The sequence below is a fragment of the Struthio camelus genome, chromosome Z, assembly GCF_040807025.1.
Source record: "Struthio camelus isolate bStrCam1 chromosome Z, bStrCam1.hap1, whole genome shotgun sequence".
Taxonomy (NCBI): domain Eukaryota; kingdom Metazoa; phylum Chordata; class Aves; order Struthioniformes; family Struthionidae; genus Struthio; species Struthio camelus.
In genome coordinates, this window is record NC_090982.1 from 22,819,587 (window position 1) to 22,843,073 (window position 23,487).

Below are 23,487 nucleotides of genomic sequence, written 5' to 3' on the forward strand. Positions count from 1 at the left end.
ACACATGCTGACAGAACACCCTGGAGAGTATGTTTGTTCCACAGGACTGTATATCCTGAACCTAGTGCACTATGTGTGCAAAAAATGTGCAGAGGACCTTTCCTGTTATAAAAATTGCATCATAGTGCATATGTTTGGCAGCCACAGGTATTGACAGGAATTCTTTAGGTCAACCTGGGAAATGTAAGGCTCCCTATTCCCACAGAACAGGGCAAAGAATAAAACAAAATCTTTTCGTCTTTGTATCAGTAGATGCACACATGCCTGCTTCCAAAGGCTGTGCTAGTATTTGAAATATGTTCACTCGCAATCAACACTTAAAGAAAAAAATAATTTTGTACGTGGCTACAAAAAAGTAATGTGGGATTTAAAATGAAAGGGCACATATTTTAATTTATGATTGATGAGTTCTTTTGAGCAAGGGGGCTCTGAGGAAGGAAAAACTGTCATATTTATTTAAAATAATAAATGGTGTATTAACTGATCTATATGTATTTTAGTATATATTTAGTGTATGTTATTGATGTTTTAGTATCTGGGCGTGTATTTGTTAAAGGCAGTCAATTTTTGCAATACTAGCTATTCTTACTCTGAACAGATACTTTGTCATGTTCATGTGTTTCATCTGTTCATGCACAGTAATACATACCTGTGTGTGTGTGTCTATCCATCTGTATTAGAATCTAATCTGACTACTGGGATCTTCTGGAGGTGGACATGATAATTTTTGTATTAAATAGAATGAATAATAGGTGTTTGAAACATATAGTACATGAATATAGGTGATATGTTCATGGAAGTTACATATTTAAAATACCTATCATTTCACATCCACACTGATAGCATTATTACATACGTAGTATGTGAAAAATGCTGAAAAATAAATAATTATTAAAATAATCGTCTCAATCTGGTTGTTCAGAGAAAAATGTTAATCATTTTATATTGCTGAGAGTTTTTATCATTCTGACAGCATGCAAGTTTCTGAATTAAAAACAATTTCTCTCTTAGTCAGCAGGTGGCACTGTGATACCAACTGCATTTGGTTATGTTTGTGGACGTATGTAGGAAACATTGATAGCATTTGGGGATTTTGTTTTATCCTTAGCTTTTGGACTGTCTGAGAAATTAAATAAATAAATGTCAAACTCTTTGAATCTTCTATAAATTGTAGTGTTCTGCCTCCAAATTAACGTATTTAGAAATTGTATAAAAAGTTGATCAATACCAGTATGATGCATTATTTCTTAAGTGTGAGTCTGCAATAGGAAATCTAATAGCTCTGTGGTTAATAGAAGGAGAAAAAAATCCTGCTACAGGTTAGTTTTTGTTTTGCTTGAGGATTATTTATTTCAATCAAGGATTTAATTGAACTAATACTAAATGAATCTTGTTGTGAAGAACTGGTGTGATCTCCATACAGTAGACAGAGCTCACTTATCAGTTCCTTGTTTGTATGACTGCATAGTATTTTTTAATTTCGTAGTTGATGTCTGTTGAGTCAGAAGTACAATTATACTTCTTTTCTTATTAGGTTTTTTGGGGGACAGGTCTATATAATGTAAACACCAGTTGGGCTTGTGAGCCCTTAGCATCTCTTCTTTCCTTCTCATTTCAGGCCAGAGGAGGATGCTTTTTCTTCTTAACATTCTCTCCCAGCACTCTGAATTAGAGATTTATTTGCAACGAAAAATCAATTAGTCCTAAATTTATTCATGGATTTCAGGTCCAGCGATCAATGCAAGTCCACTCAGTGGGCTCAGGGGGACCCAGTTCATCCCAGTTAATGTGTCTGAAGGGGAATTACCATTGATGCTGTTTTTTTCCCTTTAGGTCAGAGATCAGACCTTGCTGTCACGGACTGCGGCAACCAGGAATGACTTCACCCTGCAGCTACCCAAACTGCACCTGGAGACCTTTGCAGTAGAAGGGCTGAAAGGCGGGCCAGAGGTGGTAGCATTTCAGGTTAGAGTCTAAAATAATCGTGTTTCTTTTTTTCCTTTTTCTGTATCTGAGACAGAATGAGAAACTAGACTGCTCTGAACATGTGAAGAACAAAAATCTTTATGATTATTGTAGTCAACAGTTGAAAGAGAAATAATTCCTATATATATATCCTTGAATGTCATATTTCAGAGATGATGCAGACTTTTAATTTTCCAGTTATAATGTTAAAAAAAATGGACAGGAATATGATCATGAGAAAATACAAATGTTAAGTTTGAAAATTAGTATCAGTCTCACCCCTATTTGACCTAATTTAGGAATGACAAAAAGAAAGTATTTGTGTGCTTCTTCTGATCCGTATCAGGTTTTTTTATGTTGCAATTTTAGAACTACTCATTATTTTAAGAGCATTTCTAATTAAAAAAAAGATGCAGATTAGAGTAGTCAAACACAAAAGCTATTCTGCTTATGTCTGTTTAAAGACTGGTATGTTTCAAAATAATAATTTATTAAGGAGGGAACAATGGAGAAAAACAGAAATGAACTAAATATATACATATTTTCAGCTCCAAATATTAATTCTGTGCAATGTCTCCTTCTCTTATTTTTAGGTTTGTTGTACAAGCTGTCCCTCAGTTTTTTTATAGCCATTGAGAGTGACTTCATTCTTGTGAAACATTATTGCTAAAGGCAGAACATTTTGTTTTCTGAATGAGAAAATGAAAGGGATAGAGAGTAAATGTTTCTTTCACTGTGCTCTCCTATGTGGATATGAGAGGGTAGAGTCAGTCATATGAAGTGGAGGGAAGTCAGTCACTGCAAATGTTGCATAGCATGCCTGCCTTTCTGTAGTAATCCTTTTTAATTCGATGAAGATTGTCTGTTCTAGATGCAGTATATTATTGCAGGAACAGGGCCACAAAATGGAACATTCAAAAAATTGAGGTTCCAAGCTGGACACTTCTCACCTTTGTTCTCTTGCACAGATGCATTTCAGTATGATGAAGTTTTAAATTATGTGTTTATTGTCACGTTTTCATAGTGATACAGTAAAGCGTAATACTTGGATTTCTCATGAACTTTAATTATGTAGAAGCTTATCTCTACTTTATAAGGAAGTTGGCAGAGGATGGAGTTCCAGATGTCTCCCTAGCAGAGCAATGGTCACTTTTATGGCTGTGAGAAAGATTCCCCAGGTAGCTTCTTCTCAAAGAAACTGCCGTGGAAATCACCAACTTTTAAATGCTGTTTTTTTCATTCAGTGGCCTGTCTTTGGTACCTGCCTTTCTGCACCCTTTCTTTTTTGACCTCAGAAATATTGTAGAAGTATTTACAAGACAGCCCATTCCTTGTTCCTTTCTAAAAGAATGGAGAGACAAGGGGGCATGAGAAGTTACATCGCACATCTGTACAGAGTGCTTGTGGTAGAGAATAATGCATAGCAAGGCATGCTCTGAATGGCTTACTGGTGGTGCAATATTGCAACATATTTTATTTTCACCCCAAAGCTCCAAGCTTGGTTACTCTGTACACACATGTGCAGAATCAGCGGTCTATCATAGTCTGTCTTACTGCGAGTTTTTTTTTTTTTTATTTTTTTCTCCTGATTCTAATTATTCAGTGTCTTTTTGAAGAAACATTTACGTTAATAACTTTCTAGGTACATTATAAGATTTTATTTTAATAGTTCCTTTTCATAGCTGGGAGCCAGTTAATTTATTTTAATTTCACCACTGTATGCAAAACTATGTTAAGGGCAATTCTGAATGAGGTAAGCTGCTTGTAATCACTTTATGGTCCCTTCTTATTAAAAACAGTGGAAGTGTTTGCATGTTTGGTCTCTAACAGCTATACATGTATTTTGTAGTTACTCTGTGACTGATACTTGTAATTAAAGATTTTATTGTCTACGAGTGTAAACTAAAGGAGTTATTTACCAAGACTAAATTTATTGATATTTGATGGTTTTCTTTAAGAAAAAGTTGCTGAAAAATAAAGATTCTAAAGTAAGCAGCAGGATGGGCTAGCTATCAAAACTGATAAAGACTCACAGAAGAGAGCACTGTTTCATTTTTATTTGTAATGCCTTCAATCTGTAGCAGGTGACTGGAATTAGGAATTAATCTTCATTTTCTGTCCAACATTTCAGTATGTTTCACTGTTTTATGTGAGAGGAAGATTAAAAAAATGCATATTTGTATGTGCACACACATGTACGTAGATAGGAAATGCAGTCCCATGAATCTAGAAAAAATGTGACAGAGGATGGGGAAGAGGAGGTTATATTTCTTCCAAAGTTTTGTGAAAGCAAGTGACACTTAAGGGGTCTGACGGGATGAAATCTTCTCCTCTTAATGTAGTTGATGGCCTCAGAGGCATGAGGGATCTATATTCCTTGCCAGTGGGAATATAGGAAGTCTGCAAGTGTTAGAAATCTTGGAACCTTTAAATTGCTGTTATCTCAATAGGAATATTGCTTGGGAAAGATGTGCTTTCTTTTCAGGAAACAAGTGCAAAGAATATCTGCATAATACTGAGTTGCTTGAATGTGAGCTAGACTAATCAGAGATTTGCTTGTTTCTGGCATACTTAATTATGTTGCAAAACCAGAAGAATATTTTTTTGGGCAAACAGATTCAGCATTCCAAAACCATGAATATTTACAGTGCTGGTCAAACAAACAAACAAGCAAAACCCTTGTCACTCCTAAATGAAATAATTGTTGAACTATATAGTCGTGAAGTACATCTAATAAAGAAAATGTATTACACACTAGTGGCAGAGCTGTAGATTATGAAACATTAGGGACAGAAAGTTCTGTATTTGTCCTCCAAAGCCTGCACTTTATGTAATGACACTTGTATTTTAAAATTGCATAATAAATTGAAATGCAAGTTATTCAAGAATATTGCACTGAATGTCTTCTAAAAACTCATGCAAATAGTAAAATGAAAGATCTATATTCAATGTAGGTAGCAATAAATTTGACCTAATTTGTAGATATTTGTTAAATTCTTGGAAGCTGAAACAAGAATCACTATAATAAAGTTTGAAAGTGTCAGTTGACATGGATAATTAGTGAAAAAGCCCAGTACCTCCAAGAATAAAACCATATGGGGGCTAGAGCTTTGAAATACCCTCATCTGGTATTTAATTTACTGTAAAGGATGTTTAAGTCACAAAGTTACATTGTTTGTTACATAAATAAGTTTGAAAATGCAAAATATAGAACTTCTCTCAAGCTACTGAAACTGGTGACAGCAGGATTTTAGGTGTACTTTTCTGGCCATGCCCGAATGTTTCTATGGAAGACAAACAATGAAACCATATGTTTCATTCCAGCATATAGGTTGCAAAAGAGAACTGAAATGGCGTGAGAGTCTTAATTCTAGTAGTCTAATTTGGCAGATGACTGTCTGAGTTAACTAGTAAAGACTGCCAACTTTTGAATAAAATATAAAATTGAATTTTTGAAATACCTTTGTTAAGAGAAGGATAATATGTTCTTTCTCATTTGAAAGAGTTTATTGGCTATTGGCTTATATAAAAAGTTGTCGTTCAGAAGATTCGTTCTGTGTTGTCACAAGTACTCTTAAATCAAATACATAGTTCATACTTAATGACAAGCAATTTGATATAAAAAGGAAAGCATAAAGTCACCAAATAAACCAGATAAAGTGTAAAGGTACATGTATGCATAGTAAAGCACTGTTACACAGGCAAAATAACTCTGTTCAGAGATGTAGATGCAGAAGGATAAAAATAAGTATCAAAGAAACCACTTGAAACAAATTTAGGTACGTCAGACTAGTTTCCTAATAGCCACACATGAGGAACATAGAATAGAAAACATTCACTCCCGTTTTCAGCAGTAGTAAGTGGCTTGATTCCCAAACAGGGAAAGGCTGGCAACTTACAAATCAATGGCTTTACCCTGTATATCAAGGTGATGCAATGTGTCTGCTGATGCAGGTTGATTTTATAGGAGGTATAGGAACTGTTTAAACAAACTAAAGGAGCGCTGTCTTTTTGGAGGATGCCCCAGATTTTCTAGTACACCGAGGAAACACAGATTCATCCAGGCAATGACAATGGAAAAACAGCGCAAACAAGAAACTAGCTGCAGTTGTCATAATCATATCTGCTGCCTGCCTGAAATATACTATTTAAAGCATGTGTATATGGCTGCATGAATAGACAGCCACTGACGTTCACGCATTTTTAGCTGCTTGCGTGTGTTCAGTTAGAGAAAGAGTAATCATCTTCTGTATCATGGAACTGCCCTGACCTTGATCTTAAAAGTCCACACTTGCATATTTTATTAATTAGTTCTATTAATTTGTGGTGGTCACTTTTGGTCAGTATTTTGGTGAGATTAGAGGAAGATGACCCTTCCCTCGGGTTGCTAAAGGATATCATGTGAGTTCTGGTTATTGGTTTGAGAGCTGATATTTGCAGATGAGCTTGTGTTGCTCTTTTTCTTACAGGGTTAGGATGAAGTAGAGATGCCAAATGGGTGAGTTTTGTGAGTGGTTTTAGTGAGGATATGAATATTTGATATCCTTATATTGTGTGTGGAAAAGGCAGGCTTAGGGATGAGAATATAAGCAGTCTTCTCGCGTAAAAGGGGTGCACATACATTTATCTGTACTTGTCAGTATTTATAATATACCAGTGGATAAGTGTTAGGAGAAGCATTTTTATATGCTGGCCTCTAGCTGAGTGGAAAGTTATTGAAAATTCCATTGCATTTTTTTTTTAAATCTTAGTTTATTTTAACCTTTTCTTACGTGTGAGTTGTTTAAGCATATCTGTATTCATCAATAATAAGTTCTGTCTTAATTTTGAAATGGGTAGTATACACTTACACTTGCAGTTTGCTTTCTGTCCTTTAGGTGTGTTTGAGATGGATACATTTTGACTTTTTTGCTTGCTTTTGCAGTCCTTTGTGTATGTCCGTCTGTTCATGCAGACTAGGAAGTTCGCATGGGATTTATATACTTCTTTCACTTTCTCAAGTGTTTTCAGATTATTTGAAGTAAGTAGTGCAGTATAAACATAAGAGCTAATACAGCTATTAAGCAGCGGTAGGAATATGGTTGAATAGTGACATACCTTCATTGAGAGCATATAATCATTATAAATTTATAAAGGAGTAGGTTCTTACCATTTATTTTATGTAAATTATGTATTCGTGTATGATTTAGTCGTATATTATTGTGTTCTACGTCCATTTTTTCTAATTGGACAAATAGGCATATAGTTTAAGGAATTAGGAGCAGCTTAATTTGCATTTATTTTCACTTGTTCATTAGTTTTAGATTTATATTTGACAGATAAGAAGATAAAAGGTAATACATAGTTTTGCTGATTATTTTTCTTAAAATAATAAATACTTTTTTGTTCCCATGTTTACTTCTTGTAAATAAAAAAGTTCTCACCAAATTGACCACATAAGTGATTTAAAAGTTAACACTGTAATTCTGTCATCGTGTGTTATCATCTACATAAGGCAAGTCTTTGAAACAGTAAATCAAAATCTGTTATGAGGGCTCAATGGGGTAAATGACTTGTGTAACAGCTTCTTGAACATTGAATTGTTAGTTCTTCAAATCAGGTCCTTCTGTCTGGGCTATCTGGGGGTCTTTTTCTGTAGTTCTTTCTAGCATGATTATTAAAAGAACAAATAATGATGGACTTTTTTGCGCTTAATATTTTGGAGAGGAGAAACCTGCTTAAGATAGTCTAGAAGGTAGTGCATTTATATGTATGTATGCACCCAATGTGCATACACTGTTATATTTCTCATTTTGTTTCTCCTGTTGCAACCACAGAATCTCATTCTTTCAGAGAAGTTATCCATTTTATTATAGAGGCTGGAATGGAATCCAGCCTCCTCTGGAATCTAAATACTGCTTATTGTTGGTTAAAATTGGGTCTTTGTCCCAGCAAGCTGCTATCAACAGTATCTGAACTGCCTTTCCTCTATTCATTCTCCTCTCCAAAAGAGCTAATTTCCTACCTAGTGTCAAAATATGCTGCTTCTGGACTAACTACCAGCCTGCCTTCTAACATAAGTGTTTAAAGAGACAAATGATTGTTTATTAATATAGTAATACCTTGTCCTTGCCCCTTGGGTTGAAATATTCATAAATAAGTAAGTGTTTTAAACTCATTAGAGTGGTGTGACACTTCCTGCAAGCCTCACCTTTTGAGGACCTAAATTTATCAGAAATAAAGTTGGTGAAGAAACAATAATTAGCAGCTAAAGAAAATCTGAATGACTAGACTGAACAGATCTAACAGGATGTGTACCTGAAGTCTTATGAAGTAGGTTATATCATGATAATAAATATATATGAGCCATTTAGCATGGTTTATTAACTGTAACTCTTTTAAAGATAATGTTCGTTGTGAGTAGGTAAAATTGATTGTGTAGTTACATATCTTGGGCGTGTTCATGTGAATGACCTGATAGAAAGCGCTCTTTCTGGAGTATGTACATATCTGGATTATTAAGTGGTGGTGATCATGGTCAAGTCACATATTTTGAAAATCTTGCAGTGTATTTTGTGATATTCAGAGTAAATGCATGCTCCTTAGATACAAATTTCGTTAGAAGATATAGTGCCTTTGGCACAAGATTTCTTCGTATCATAATATAACCTCAGGTGCCCAGAATTCCAGCTGATTTGTTATAGGATGTTTCTGTGAGGACAACGGTGAAAGCTGCTGTTTAGAAAAGACTAATTTTGATGATTTTACTAGATCGAGCAGCCTTAAAAACATGATAAATTGCAAGCCTACTTTTGTTGTTGTTTAGATAACAACGTTTTTAACAAACTTGTTAATAAAACATAACATGCTATAATTAAAAATACATCTTCATTTTTTTTTTTACATGTACCAGCTATATGAGCTTTGGAAATTCCATTCAGTGTTTGTGTAGATCATCTCTGATGCAATTTATTGTACGGGGAGAGACCATTCTTGGCAGGTCTATGAGGTTCAGAAGATACTGCAGTGTTTGGGCAGCCAGTTATCCCTGTGAAAAGTGCCTCTAGTACCAGTTGGGAGTGAGGCATCTTCAAAGTACCAGTGATGTTGGAAACTTGGCTTTTATAATTTGAACTTCACACCTCTTTTCCCTTCTGCTGATGGTGTTCCCAGCTTCCTCTCTTCACAACATTTCTTTTAGCAGCCTTTTCCTCCCTATCTTCTATGGGTACTTTATCCCTCTCTTCTTTTTCCCCAGTTTTTCTTCTCCTTGTTATCAGACTCTTTCCCACACTTTCTCAGCGATCTTTCGCTTTTTTCTTTCTTTCCTTGCCTTTCTCTGTTCTAAGAAATAAATGGATACTGTATGAAGAAATCTTGTCAGCAGACTTGGTATTTAGCTGGTACATTGATTGTACCCCATCCTACTGAAGGCTTTAGCACTGTGGTACCATAAATATAAAGTCAGTGTCTGTAATCAGCAATTAAAGCATATACAGAAAGCTATCTCTTTATGTCTGTGAAACTTACCTGAAACCATAAATGTTTGTCCAGCCTCTCTCATAAGCATAATCAGTTTTTTTGAAAACCTTTGGTCGAGATCTGCTGATTACTTTTATGTAATGCTAAAGGTGGTATATAATTATTTAACCATTCAGTATCTTAATGGAATGTTTTCTTTCTTAACACTGCATTGCAATCCTGTAACAGTCTGCTTTTATTCACTTACAGGTTTTCAAACATTTATGTCTGTGGCACATAGGTAATCTGATATAAATGATCTGTGCAGATATGCAAGAAAATCCTGCACAAACTCTTTAAGGTATTACCTTAATTCACCAAGTTCTATAACAGTTGCTCTTTTTTTAGTAAGAATAAGAACGTTTGTAAGAAAATAGAACTAGAGCCTGTGAAACATGAAGGAAGATAGAATTCAAGCAAAGTTGCCAATAAATCAAGAGAGCACTGAAACAAACATAAAAACCTTGAGATATTTTGTTCTTGCATCTCAGGTGTGGAAGCCATACATGGGGCTCTGCAGAATATCTTTCAGCTTTTTCTTCTCCCTTATTTTTGTGCACAATACTTGCCATTGTTTGAAAATACAGTCCTTTCATATACATATATGTGAATATAAGCAACTAGTGAAAATAATGTTTTTTTAACATTAAAGAGGAAAGCTGAATCATCCTAATGTACGTAATGTCAGAAGACAAAACAAAGGTTTATTGTCAAGGGCTTTATTTTTAGATAGAGCAGGGTGAGGTGACAACGATTTTTACAACTTTGGCTCACAAAGTATTCAGTCTCTGAAATAAAAGGTTAATTATACGGAAAAAAAAATCTTTCCATTATTACATTTTGGAGAAAAAGGAGAAGGGAGTGGATCCTACTTTTCCTTTCATTTTCTAATATCCTACGTTGACTTTCAATTTTACTTAGTTTGGCAATTGACTGTAATCCTGGTTTCTTTTCAGCTGGTGACCAAGTTCTTGTACCTTTCAGCATAAGAACAGAAGAGGAAGAGGAAGCGTCTTTATTGTTTTCTAACTGCTGTTCTTTTATGAGAGAAATTAATGACATGATGATCTCAAAATGTGTCCAAAGCTGCCTGCATCAATGACAGCAGACTCCTGAATACTATTACTACAAGAGTAAAACATTGACCCAATAGCAGAAAATAACAAACACAGTAAAAATATTTTTATTATTTTTAGTACTTCTTGGGGTGCTAGGAAATTTTTCTCAGTTCAGAAATCCTCTTCTCTCAGAAATGAATGGGATTATCGATGTGTAATATCTCCTGAAAAAGTCACTTTATCACATAACCACTCCATAGCTTGGATGTGACTATAATCTTTCTCCTATTATTGCTATTATCTCCTATTATTTCTCCTATTATATGCAGTGTACAGTGTTGTAACAGATAAACCAGTTCAGAGACATAGCTATTAAACTATTGAAAATCATAAATATTTGTGAAGCAAATACTGTAAAAGGTTAGTAACGGTCTGGAGTCTTACTTTTGTACTGGTTCTTTTAATTTCAGCAGTGTTTTGCTGAAAGTTTATGCAATGGGAAAGAAGTTTATGCAAGGCATTAATAAGACCTTATTACACTGATATCGTAGCAGTAGGAACAGAGTGAAATCATTTTCTGTTTTTAATTACATCCATGACAGTAAACTTAAAAAAAAAAAAAAAAAACCTGAATGCCTAATAACCATTTTTCATTTAACCGCTTAGTATGTCATCATTATAAAACATCTTGCTATGTGTTCTGTTCATATTCATATTGACACTTTATAGGTTAAAAAAAAAAAAAATTATGAAGAAATGCACTGTATTAGTGGAAGAATTTTGTAACAGAATGAAAGGAGACATTTCTGCCCAGAACATTTGATGGGCCTTGTAGTTAAAGACCTGGAAAAGGAAGGGGTTATCTGCAACCTCAGTGAGTTTATTATGGCTTAGTGATTTGCTGATTGATTTCATTTGCTGTCAGCTAAGGCTCTCTTAATGTCAGTTTTCTTTGCATAATGCTTGAAATAAAGACTGATGAAGTTTTTCAGATTGATGCTGCTTACATAAACTGACCCTGATTTGCCCTATTCTGGATGACAATATAAGTGACAGCGGTTAGAGGAAAATATAGCAATGAATATGCAAGTTAAGGATTAAGAAAAACACAGTAAACTGTGCAGAATATAAAACGGCATAAAAAAAACCAGCCAGCTCTGTTAATTTCAATTTAAGAAACAGGCCAGGATAGTATTCCAAGTGGTGCACTGATGAAGTGAAATTCAGAGGAAGAATTTTAGAAGGATTAAAAATTAACTATTTTTTCCCCAAATGGTACTAATTTGCTGTTAATTAGTTACTTTTTAAAATAATATATTAAAAGACTTATAAAGTCACATATCTTATAACTTTAGATTTTTCTCATTTGTATTATAATCTTACAGGAATCACAATGAAGGATTTTGAAACCATTGTCTTGATTTTTTGGTTATTGAATTTATTGGTGGGCTAGTGATATCTGCTGCTAGAGTCCTAAGGTCACAAGTTCCAGCAGTGTTTATTAGATTGTGAAAAGCACAAATTGATAAATTCTTCCTGCTGTAGGTGTTCTAGAAGAAATATACTTGAAATAGGGCACTTATTTTTAACAAATACTTGTCCTTTACAGTACCCAGTTTGATTTCAATTTTCCTTACCCCTTCACTCGTTACGGGCTCTTCCAGTTGTAAGAGAAAAGATGAAAAGAAAACATGAGGGGGGAGGGAGAGAAGGGGTTGGCAGGGATTAGAGAGAGCTACTGTACTGGAAATAGGGTAAATGTGATATTTTCTTGTGAACTTGAATAATAGGGAAACACAGCTTGCAGGTTGACAGGTTTACATATGAAAGACTGAGTCTTTCATGGCTTCTAAAAAAAATAATATCCAGAAAAACACTGCTGTTTATTTATCCTTCTGGAACCTCAATACAACTTCTTCTTAGAGTCTTTTGGATTGCTTCCACATTATGATTTTTCTCAACAAAAGTAGAGTTCTAAAATAAAGATCAGGAAGACACAATCACTCATTCCATCTCTTAGGCAAACTTTGAGTGCCCACTTCTTTTAATGCTTCAAGACTACGATTCAGTTCTCTTTTAAAGTTCTTTCTGTTAGAGGCAGACTGTGTGGTCTTTTTCACTACCAACGCTCAGTGTAGGTACCTCTTTACTGATCTTAACGTAGTTGACAAATACAAAAGGTAGAGATTAGAGAGCAAAGCATCATGCCGTTGCTACAGCCTACAGTGCCAAACTTTCTCTCCATCTTAATTCCCATTTTCAAAGAAATCATTTGTTTTATAGATGACCTCAGTACTGTGCCAGCTAGAGGTTGCAAGTTAAAGTTTAATTTCTGAAGTTCTTGCAAATAATTACAAAGACCACAGGACTGGGTTTTGAGCAGTGAATCTTCTGCATGTCAAAATTTGATCTTTGCCTGAACCTTGGAAAAGGTCATTATCCCAGATTCTTGGTTTGTTCTGCATTTACTCCATGAGACACATACTGCAAAGTTTATTCTTTTGGGAAATAGACTATGGAACTAAGTAAAAATTTATGCCTAGAGGGTTCCTACAGTAGAAGTGAATATGGTTGTCTCTGCTTAGAAAGGTTGGATAGAGGGAAGTAAGCAATGGCAAGAGCATTAGAAAGAGGGCTATAGCTTCTACCAAATCTCTTCAAGCCTTCATCATTTTAGTTAAAGGACTTCTGAGCCAAAGATCACATTTTTGTATTTCACAGCTTTCAATGGTTTTTTTCTTTTTTTCCATTTATTGTCTAATTGCTTTTTGAACCCATGTAAACTTAAGCATTCACTTGGCTGTGGAAAAGACTTCCACAGCTTAACTGCTTACTTTCTGAAAAAACCGTCTTCTGTGTTTATTTTGAATATGCTGTTTGCTACTTCATTTAATATTCTTTTGTTTTTATATTGGAAGAAAGAGTGAATAATTATTACCAATTCACATTCTCCATGCCACTCATTTTTTGGGATGGTCTTATCCCCTTCACTCCTATTTCACCAGCAGTTGTTTCTTTTCAGGTTACTTTCCTCATTGTCAAGTATGGAAAGGTGGAATAACCTAGAGGACACTTACAGTTTATAGATTTGATAAGCAGTGGAAGGGATTTCTCTTTGTAATTTACTTCTGTAGGCAGAATCACTCATAAAAGACCTGACTACAAGTAATGGTCCAGCTCTGAATAACGAAGTAGTGTGCTGCTGAGATTGTTAACTGAAGATGTACTTCTGAAAATGCTGTGCTCTAAAGTGTTTTTAAGCCTGGTAGGCTGAGATTAGAGTGCATTAGAACTAGTCCTCTTTTTTGATCCTCCACTGAGTTTGCCAAAAAAAATATATGATGTAGTGGCTGCAATCATTACCAAATCTGGTGAAAAATGAAGATGAAGGACTTTCTCTATCTGATTATGATACTTTGTGCAATGGTATTTTGCTTCTAATCATATTATCAAAGACTACCTCATGCTCTCCAGGCAAATTCGTGTCACTAGTGCCTATCTTCCTTAGTTTTTTCCTTTGAGCATTCCTATAAGCATCCAGTTTTGCAAACATTTTAAATAGTCATTTTATCTTCTCCTGTTTTGCTTCTAAAGATTTGGACACAAGTATTGACTATTGGCTACGCATAGGAAGGGACTATAATGGCCTGTTACTCGTATTTTGGGCTCCCAATCTAATAATTCAAATCCTATCCTGCAATCCAATGAAATGTTTCCATTTGATGCATAGGAAGACAAAGCAGAAAATCAGTCTTTTACTATTATTTCCAAATTATCTGAAGAAGCTTGTCAGACATCAGCATGTCTTTGTATAATTGGTCTGAATGATGTCAATGAGAGCTCTGCCAACAGAAATGTTAGCATCTCTCTGGTTTGTCTTTCACGCTGTTCCAAGTGAACTGCGTTCTCACTTATCCTATTGACTTATTACATAGAAGAGGCTTTATTTGCAAACTTGAGTATACTGGAGTCTCATTCATCCACCGGTTCTTTAATGTGGTGATTGAGATTTATACGTTTCTGAAGTGAGATAATCCATCTTCTGTATGACAAAAGCCAAAAAGATGGGCAGACGGAATCCATTTCTCCAAAAAGGGTTTTCTTCAGCTCTGAATTCTTTTTGTTAGTAGAACTAGGTTTTCAGAGAGCACAGGAATCATTTTTTCGCTTTTCTTCCTCGGACTATGATGATAAAAAGCATGGTTTGGGAGGAAAATGTTTTCTTCATACTAATCTTAAGGATAACAAATTATCAAGCTGTATTAGCTCAGTAGCGATACTTTGGCAGAAGTTGCTCATATTCTCCAACTCTTGTTTTTGAACAAAGGATGCTAATTTGTCTGTTCATTGTGAAGGCCAGTAGCAGGTGTAGTGTGCTCTTACCATTTTCCTTCAGATTCTGCAGCAAGAGCTGCTGTTGTCTGTGCAGTTTCCAATAAAACTTACTTACCTTAAATCATGTCTTAAAACCAAGTCTGATTGACGATCTATCCATTTGAATGTTATTTTAATACAAGTTTTGATGAAATTCAAGAACATATGAAGCAAACTAGGTATTTGGCTAGTGTCTTAGTTTAGACATATCCAAGGGAAAACAACTATCCATCCTTTGTGTGGGCAGCAGACATTCAGCTAAGGGTTTTACCATTTTCCTGAGCAGTGCAATTCAGTTTTTCTACACCATTACTTTCTCTTTAGAGACTGAGTGGTGCTTTCTCCTATGTTCATGTAATAAATTTGGGGACATAACTGATTTTAGATTCAGAATCTAAAATAAAAGATTGTTTTGTTATCCAATCTAATAGCAATACTTTATGGTTTCCTTTATGTAGGGTTACGTTGCTTTATGTAGGTTTAAATAGTTCTGTGGAATTAGAATTCAGTGTTACTTTGAGTACTTTGTAAGAAAAGCAAAGGAAATTAAGTGACTATCCCAAAACTTTGTGTAGTTTTTTAGCCCCTGGGCTCCATTAGACTTGAGCATCACTTAAAATCTGATATGAAGCAGGACTCAGTGCTGATTATTTATGTCTGAGCCATACAATAGTAGTTCTCATATCTGCTTAACCTGCAAGTTACAGATCTTTGTTGCTCCTAACAAGTGGCAACTACCTCCAGAGTGTAGATTGTCTTAATCTTACTCATGAAGAACACAATGCAGAAAAATTTTCTTCTTCTAAGTATATGTAAAGTATTTTATTTAATTTGATTTGCAAATATTTTAATTTATAATGGAGACGTTTCCTCTTGTGGCTAGAAAGGAATTATCTATATTCCTTTATAGCTAAGATACTTAATGAAATGTCTGTGCTGAACCCAGATTTTGTGGGGTGATTGTTTTCTTCTGTGGAAGTCAGTGGTACAGACTTTTTCTACACTAGTTAAAAATCCGTATTTTTTCATAAGTCTGTAAAAATATTCCTAAAAAGTCCTAGTAGCATCTATTTGTCTGTATAGGGTATTTTTTAAACTAGAAGGATTTAAAGTTGGTGCTTAAACAATTTATGAAATACCCCTTATAACCAAAGAAATAAGTGTCTTTAGTTTTCTGTTAAAATATTGTTATTGTTTGGCAAGTAGTGCTCTTTGATTAAGTTACCTATACTGGATAGTTTACACACAGCATCTCAGAAGAAAAAACAGTTTTCCAGATCTTCACCAGCCTTCCATGTAAAGTTGTTTCAGACTTTCCTGTTTAATAACTTGATAGATTAATGTTTGCTTCTATCCCATCCTTAAAATGTTCTCAGATGATAATTAATCCATGAGATTTCAGGCAGTTCAGACTTACAGTTTAAGTAATATTTATTTTTAAATATTCTTCTAATATGCTTATGTAGGATATCCTGTCCTTATGTAGGATTCTTACAAAAATGGGAAAGAGCAGACTTTATCTTTATTGATTCTACATATATATGAGTTTGACTGTGAAAAGAGGATTCTATGCTTTAGCTTTTTTTTCTTTTTTTATATTTCTGAGATGTTACTCTAATAGACTAAAAGCAACATCATCCATAGGCAGCTTGTACTTTCACTCGACACTCAGCTGGGGTTTTGATGATAGGTTTTATTCCCTTTTGTCACCTCAAGACTGAATGTTTGATGGGGCAGAGCCATTTTTGAATAAAAGTGCATCCCAACTTTTCTGTTGGGTTTGGTGCTTTTTAGTTCTTCCCGTTAGTGGGAATATGTTGTATTCACTCTTAAGATTTTCGTGATTATAGTGGAGGCGCTTCAAGAGACTCTTTGTTTCAATGACTACCTGTCCCTCTTTCTTTTCTCCCTGCAGGAGAAATTCAAAGGAACTGTTCCAACTAGAAGTTTCTTTCAGTTCCGTGACTTAATTGCCAAAACCATTTTCTTGAAGGTTGTCTTTATGCATGAGACACTAACACATTCTTTTTGTATCACCACCGTTAAGATGAAGGTGAGGAGGAGTGGGACACAATATTTTGCTTACATTTTCCCCTTATCTGTTGCGCTAATGGTAAGATCTTTGGGCAACAATTTATTTTCAATTAGTTGTTTTTTACATCTTGCATGCAGCTGTGCTTTCTCAACATCCAGTGAGAGTAAGTTTGCACATATAAACATTATTAGCATATAAAATCCCACTTTTCCTTAGTTTTCTTAAGTGGCAATTTACTTGCATGATCAGGGGACTTTTCTGAGTATTAGGGCTGCAGGTAACTTCTTTACTATAAAATTCTCAGGATCCTTTGTATCTTACTGTATCAACAAACTCGTTGCCTCATGGTCTTAATCTGTCAGTTTCTAGAAGAAAAATGTTATTTTTGAAACTCTTATGCTTTGTAATAATTTTCATGGCAATTTTTTTTTATTCCCATCTACTGTGATTTCCAGAAGAAGCACTTTCTTTTCAATCTCTGTCAATTTCAATTCTCCCTTTTCAATTTTCTTGTAGGAAGTCATGTCATTACCTCTTGCAGAGAATCTAGTCTTTTATTTAGAGCTTTGTTCCCTTGGGCTATCTCCTCTGAGACCTTCGGGGTAAAGTAATTGTTATTGAAGCGAAGGGATAGAGTTAGGCCCCAAGTGTGGCACTGAGTCAGCTTTGGTTGGAAAAAAAAAGTTGTAACAGAACTGGCCTGCTTTTTGGCACATTTAAATTGTGCATGCCACGCTTCAGTGGAACCCAACAAAAAGTGTAGTGTCGAAACAAGATACAAGGAGAATAGATCATTAAAGAAGTGCCAAACAGCTGCAAAAGTGCAATTTTGCTGAATGTTGTTTCCCTTGAGGTTTTCTTCTGATGCCTGAGAAGCCGCAGTATTTACATCCTCCACTGATGTTGCCACTAGACATTTTGGACTATGGGACACAGCAGCCAGAATGGATTTTGAAATGCTAAAATCAATGGGACAAATGAATTTTAATCCTTTCTCCCCCCAAATAATAAATATCCTTAAATCTTTTTTTCTGAAAACCAAAATTAATTGGTTTTTTTTTGCTTTTGTGAATTTGTTTTAAGTAATCTTATTTATGTCAGTTTGAGACAAGGCAGTAATGACAGGCATACGATAAGTTTTCCATTAAACATGCAGAACTCCAATCCATGGAGTTTTGTTTTTACATCAGTTGCTTTTGCCCATGTTGCACTTCAGCCAAACTCTGTGGCATAAATAAAATCTTAGTCTTTTCAGATCCTCAGCTGAGTACTTTGTTGTACTAAAGTTGATCTTTCATTCTTCCGAAGTCTATTTATTATTCCTTCTCTTGTTCTTTTTCGTCTCTTTGTACATATTGCCCTTAGGTAAATTTACTACCTGCTAACATTCTTTTTAGTTCAAGAATTTCCTGAAGGGAGAACCTAACAGACAAATGTTAATTTTAACTCTTTTCTTTCTTTCTTTCTTTCTTTCTTTTTTTTAAGCAACATTGTGTAGAAGAGGTGGTCTTTTTATTTTGGCTGCTGTGTATAACGCTACAAATTCAATACTTATATTGTCAGGCTGCTACTCTGTTTGATATTTTTTTATAAAAGTATCATCACTTCACACCAGGTTTCCTTCCTTTATTTTTGTTCTCTTCTAAACAGGAAATACAGTTCTATGGCGACATCAGGCCAGGTAAGATCCTGAGTCAGTGGCATGCCGTGGATGTAAAAATAAAGAAACTGCTTTTTAATCACTGAGAATTTTCCATATGATATTTTATTTGCAACTTGGAAATAGTCTAAAGCTTTAAATGGATGCTTCCATTTGCAACTATTTGTAATTCATAATTCAAATAAAACAGTTTGCTTTGAGTTGTATTCATTCTCAGTGGCCAAGCATTGAGCGAAGGGATATTTTTTGCTAAGAGAGAAAACAGGTACAGTATTTTAAATTGGGATAAAAACCTACCATTTTTATAATGTATAATGAAACATCTAAATTTTTGCAAGAGGTTTGTTACTAATTTGCATATGCTGATCTATATATTTATTGTAACGTTCCTACTTTAAACTGCGAACAACTGAAGTTTGAGTAACCTTTGATAAATTTGTTTTAAAATAAGGGTTAGTTTTCTTTTTACGTTTCATTTTCTTTACACATTGTGGTATTATTTATCAGTACCAGCTAGCAAAATGCCATTTTTCGCTTTATATAAAGTACTCCTAAAGTCTGAAGTCTGCCTGTCTGGCAAATTGATAGCTAGTCATGCAAAAACTGTTTTAAAAGATCATCCAGCACAGTGCGTCTTAAAATTACTGGTTCTAGAAGCAGTGTACAGCACAAGAAAATTATTGATTATTCAAAAGTAAAAAGACAGAATATTGTAAACTACTGTTCTTACATGCCCTCCAGAAGAGTGTCTCTAATGTTAAGTATTTCTCAGTTCTTTTTATGATTAATATGGAGAAAGAAATCACAAGTTGAAGTTTGCTATTTTGATCCACAGTTCATCGGTTTATAGCCTACAAAGAGCAGTGAATCATCTTGTTTGTCCTCTCAAGTTTCTTAGCTTCACCAACCTATAGGTTTAGCCAAAATTTTCATTGGTAACCATGTACTACAGATATGTCATTTATGAACAGGGAAGTAGCTAGTTCTTTCTTACGCCCTCATCTGTTAAACCGCATATGCTAATTTTGTCTTTAAACAAGGCTTGTTTAATTTTGGTTAAGTTTTTTATATATTCTCTTTTATCTACCTGTGTGGCTATCTGCTTATCATCAGGTTATTGGCGCCCAGTCCAGCACCTTCAGCAGGAAAGCACTCTTTCTTCATGCCGATCTTCTGAATACATTTTTATATAATGAGTTGCAGCCAATGATTTAAGAAGCTTCTGTTTTCATGGAGCTGCCTATGTCCTGAGTTAAGATGTTGGCACATGGGTCTTCTCTCACATTGAAAATATTTTTGACATTGAAAATACTTCTGACGTAATAATTTGCTTCTACCAGATCAGTAGCACAAGATGTAGAACTTTACATACTAGTGCAATCTTTTATAAAATGAGGGACTGTAGAGAATAGAAGGAAAGGGAAGAGGTCACTGGAAAAAGCAGTTCAACGGTCTATTTCCTCTCTCTCTCTTTTCCTCTCTCTCTCTTTTCCTCTCTCTCTCTTTTCCTCTCTCTCTCTTTTCCTCTCTCTCTCTTTTCCTCTCTCTCTCTTTTCCTCTCTCTCTCTTTTCCTCTCTCTCTCTTTTCCTCTCTCTCTCTTTTCCTCTCTCTCTCTTTTCCTCTCTCTCTCTTTTCCTCTCTCTCTCTTTTCCTCTCTCTCTCTTTTCCTCTCTCTCTCTTTTCCTCTCTCTCTCTTTTCCTCTCTCTCTCTTTTCCTCTCTCTCTCTTTTCCTCTCTCTCTCTTTTCCTCTCTCTCTCTTTTCCTCTCTCTCTCTTTTCCTCTCTCTCTCTTTTCCTCTCTCTCTCTTTTCCTCTCTCTCTCTTTTCCTCTCTCTCTCTTTTCCTCTCTCTCTCTTTTCCTCTCTCTCTCTTTTCCTCTCTCTCTCTTTTCCTCTCTCTCTCTTTTCCTCTCTCTCTCTTTTCCTCTCTCTCTCTTTTCCTCTCTCTCTCTTTTCCTCTCTCTCTCTTTTCCTCTCTCTCTCTTTTCCTCTCTCTCTCTTTTCCTCTCTCTCTCTTTTCCTCTCTCTCTCTTTTCCTCTCTCTCTCTTTTCCTCTCTCTCTCTTTTCCTCTCTCTCTCTTTTCCTCTCTCTCTCTTTTCCTCTCTCTCTCTTTTCCTCTCTCTCTCTTTTCCTCTCTCTCTCTTTTCCTCTCTCTCTCTTTTCCTCTCTCTCTCTTTTCCTCTCTCTCTCTTTTCCTCTCTCTCTCTTTTCCTCTCTCTCTCTTTTCCTCTCTCTCTCTTTTCCTCTCTCTCTCTTTTCCTCTCTCTCTCTTTTCCTCTCTCTCTCTTTTCCTCTCTCTCTCTTTTCCTCTCTCTCTCTTTTCCTCTCTCTCTCTTTTCCTCTCTCTCTCTTTTCCTCTCTCTCTCTTTTCCTCTCTCTCTCTCTCTTTTTCTTTTATTAACACAGGATAATCAGTACAATTTCTGTTCTTAAAATTGACAGACCTATGTAAATTTCAACCATTACTAAATTGTGTCCTTTACTCCATCCTTCGAATGGCTTTATAATGTTTAAAATTAGCATTCCCTGGCCCCCGGAATTGCTTTGACTTCCTTGTCTAAGTCTTCTCTCTGCTAGGCTTCCTATAAAACTCTTGGGTCTGAAAAAGTTTTCGCTTTTAAGGTGTGTGTGTGCAAAGATGTCTGGGTTGCAATAAAAATGCTTGCTACAATGTTTAGGGATCACTGTCTCTGGCCTTTGTGAATAGAAATCAATTGGAGATGCTGTGTATTTTAAAATGTTCTTTATTTGTAATGAAAGAAAATTTTTAATTGTTTCAAATGTTATGTTCCCAGTTTGCATGTCACACTACTACCAATGCATTCAAAAACAGAAATGCTCACTAAAATGTAGTCCTGCAGATGTGTCTGAATTTTTTGCTATAAAAATTAATCAGCAGGTTGCTGAAGTATCTTGCATCTTACTGCTATATCTAAATAAAAACAAAGAAACAAAAACATATTTAGTGAGCAAGTAAGGAAAAAAAAATTTCAGCAGGACTGCATGTCCTTCTTTGAAGTTCTCTTAACAGACATTGTTCATCACAACAGTTTCCAGAGCTGCAGATATGTTCATATCTGAAACTTACCAATAGTAATCTAAATACAACTGTTGAACCCCTTTAGCAATTTGTTTAATTATTATTTGACAGAACTTACAACATGCAAGTGACCAAATCCTATCGCCATTCTCTGTATGTCAGGGTTTCTAATGAGTGAAACTTTTGTACTGTGGAAGACAGATTTGTGACTCAGCATGTAACTGACATGATTTATGTAGAATTGGATGTAAATGAATGCCTTCCAATGGCACCTCTAAAAATGTATTTGCCAGCTTCCAGAGGACATTTAAAATCAATATTCTGCTTGTCCATTGTCAAGGATTCCATAGCATGTTTCAGAAGATGAAAAAATGTTGTTTTCTGCGGCATGAATGAAGAAGAATCTAAGCTGACCTGGGCTATTTGCTAGGGAACTGGAATATACAGAAAAGAATGATTATCTAAGAATGTAAAAATGCCATCTTCCACATTGGTACTGAAGAGTTAATAATCAAGAAATTGCTTCCTTCCATATTTAAAAAAAAAAAAATTCTTAGAAAAAAACATTTGCCATACTTGGAAATAGAAGTTGTAGAATGAATGCATTTTGTCTGACTGAAAATATTTTCAGTTTGTTTAACTTGTTTCTTAACCTGAACAAGGTGACAAATGAAATAGCTGAGTTGAGAGAGCTTTCAATTTTGTGTTGAAGTGGATTTGGTGAATGAAGTAGCATTTTTGGAAGAAGTTTTCAGCAAGGAATTACTACTGCTGTTTCAGATAGCTGGATGGACTTCATGTGGCACTAGACAGGAAGGTTGAATCTGTATAGTTTAGTGGGTTCACTAGCTTTGTGGTAGTGGAGGTGAAAGGAAGAAGGTCAGGAATCTTCTCTATGCATTCTAATTTAGAGATGCCTTTAAATATCATATAGGAAGTATCAATTAAAAGATCAAGTAAGTTTGGTTTTTTTTTTTTTTCCTGTGAGTTTTGTGACGCAGCTGGTTGTGAGACGTTGGCATAATCCTTGTTTATGAGTCATGGCCCCAGTCCACTGAGGTATTTCAACATATGTCTAACTTTTAACATGCGGGCAGCCGCCCTGTGAAGGCTTTCATGCAGTTTTATATGGGGTGTGATTTGTATCCACATTCTTGCTCAGTATTGTTTGTAAGGACCTGTGACATTTTAGTCTAGCTGAATGTAAATGAAATAATTTTAAATACAGGGTCAGACCTGGCAGAGGCAGATTTATAGCCCTGTGTGGATCTACTTTTAGAGCTAGTGCTGTAGTATGTAAGATATTTTAAGTATTCTTTTTTTATTGAAGAAATATACAATGGTAATTTTTTGCCATGGCTGTTTTCTACATTTGACAATAAGGTAACTTGATTGATTTCAGCTTTGTTACTTTTATTTTATTCTCATAAGCAGTAATGTCCTTCAAAACAAAGACAGGAAAACTGTAAAAATCTTTATGAATGTCAGTTTGTGGTACTAAGTTTGTTTTTTGACTATACTAAAGAATTATGTTCAAAGGGCCAATTTCATATTATCTGTAATATGTTCTTACAGTAGAAACTTGCTACAGGTCATTTCTGAAGGGAAAACTATAACCTATAAAACGTGATTAACCAGTTGTAAAGAAGTCCAATAAGCTCAACAGTGTTACACTACTTAGGATAGCTATAAAGTTACCGGTACTGCCAAATCATTTGTACTCTCTTGTGCTGTTAACTTTATTATCAGTCTGATCAATATTACACAATTGGGACATTCTTTCACTATATACATGAAAACAATTATATTTTCCCAGTTATACTGTAATCAGATTATTTACTTTCAGAGGTGTGT

The 23,487-nt window shown here is 35.0% G+C and overlaps 1 protein-coding gene across 6 annotated transcripts in view; it reads left to right on the top strand.

Moving 5' to 3' along the window:
- Positions 1-23,487, top strand: part of CCDC171 (coiled-coil domain containing 171) — a 162,714-nt gene that overhangs the window by 113,079 nt on the left and 26,148 nt on the right. For all 6 annotated transcript variants that reach the window (XM_068927238.1, XM_068927237.1, XM_068927243.1 and 3 more), the window contains one exon: positions 1,834-1,965. In XM_068927238.1, the coding sequence (XP_068783339.1) occupies positions 1,834-1,965 (132 nt within the window). The remainder of the gene's footprint in view (positions 1-1,833; positions 1,966-23,487) is intronic.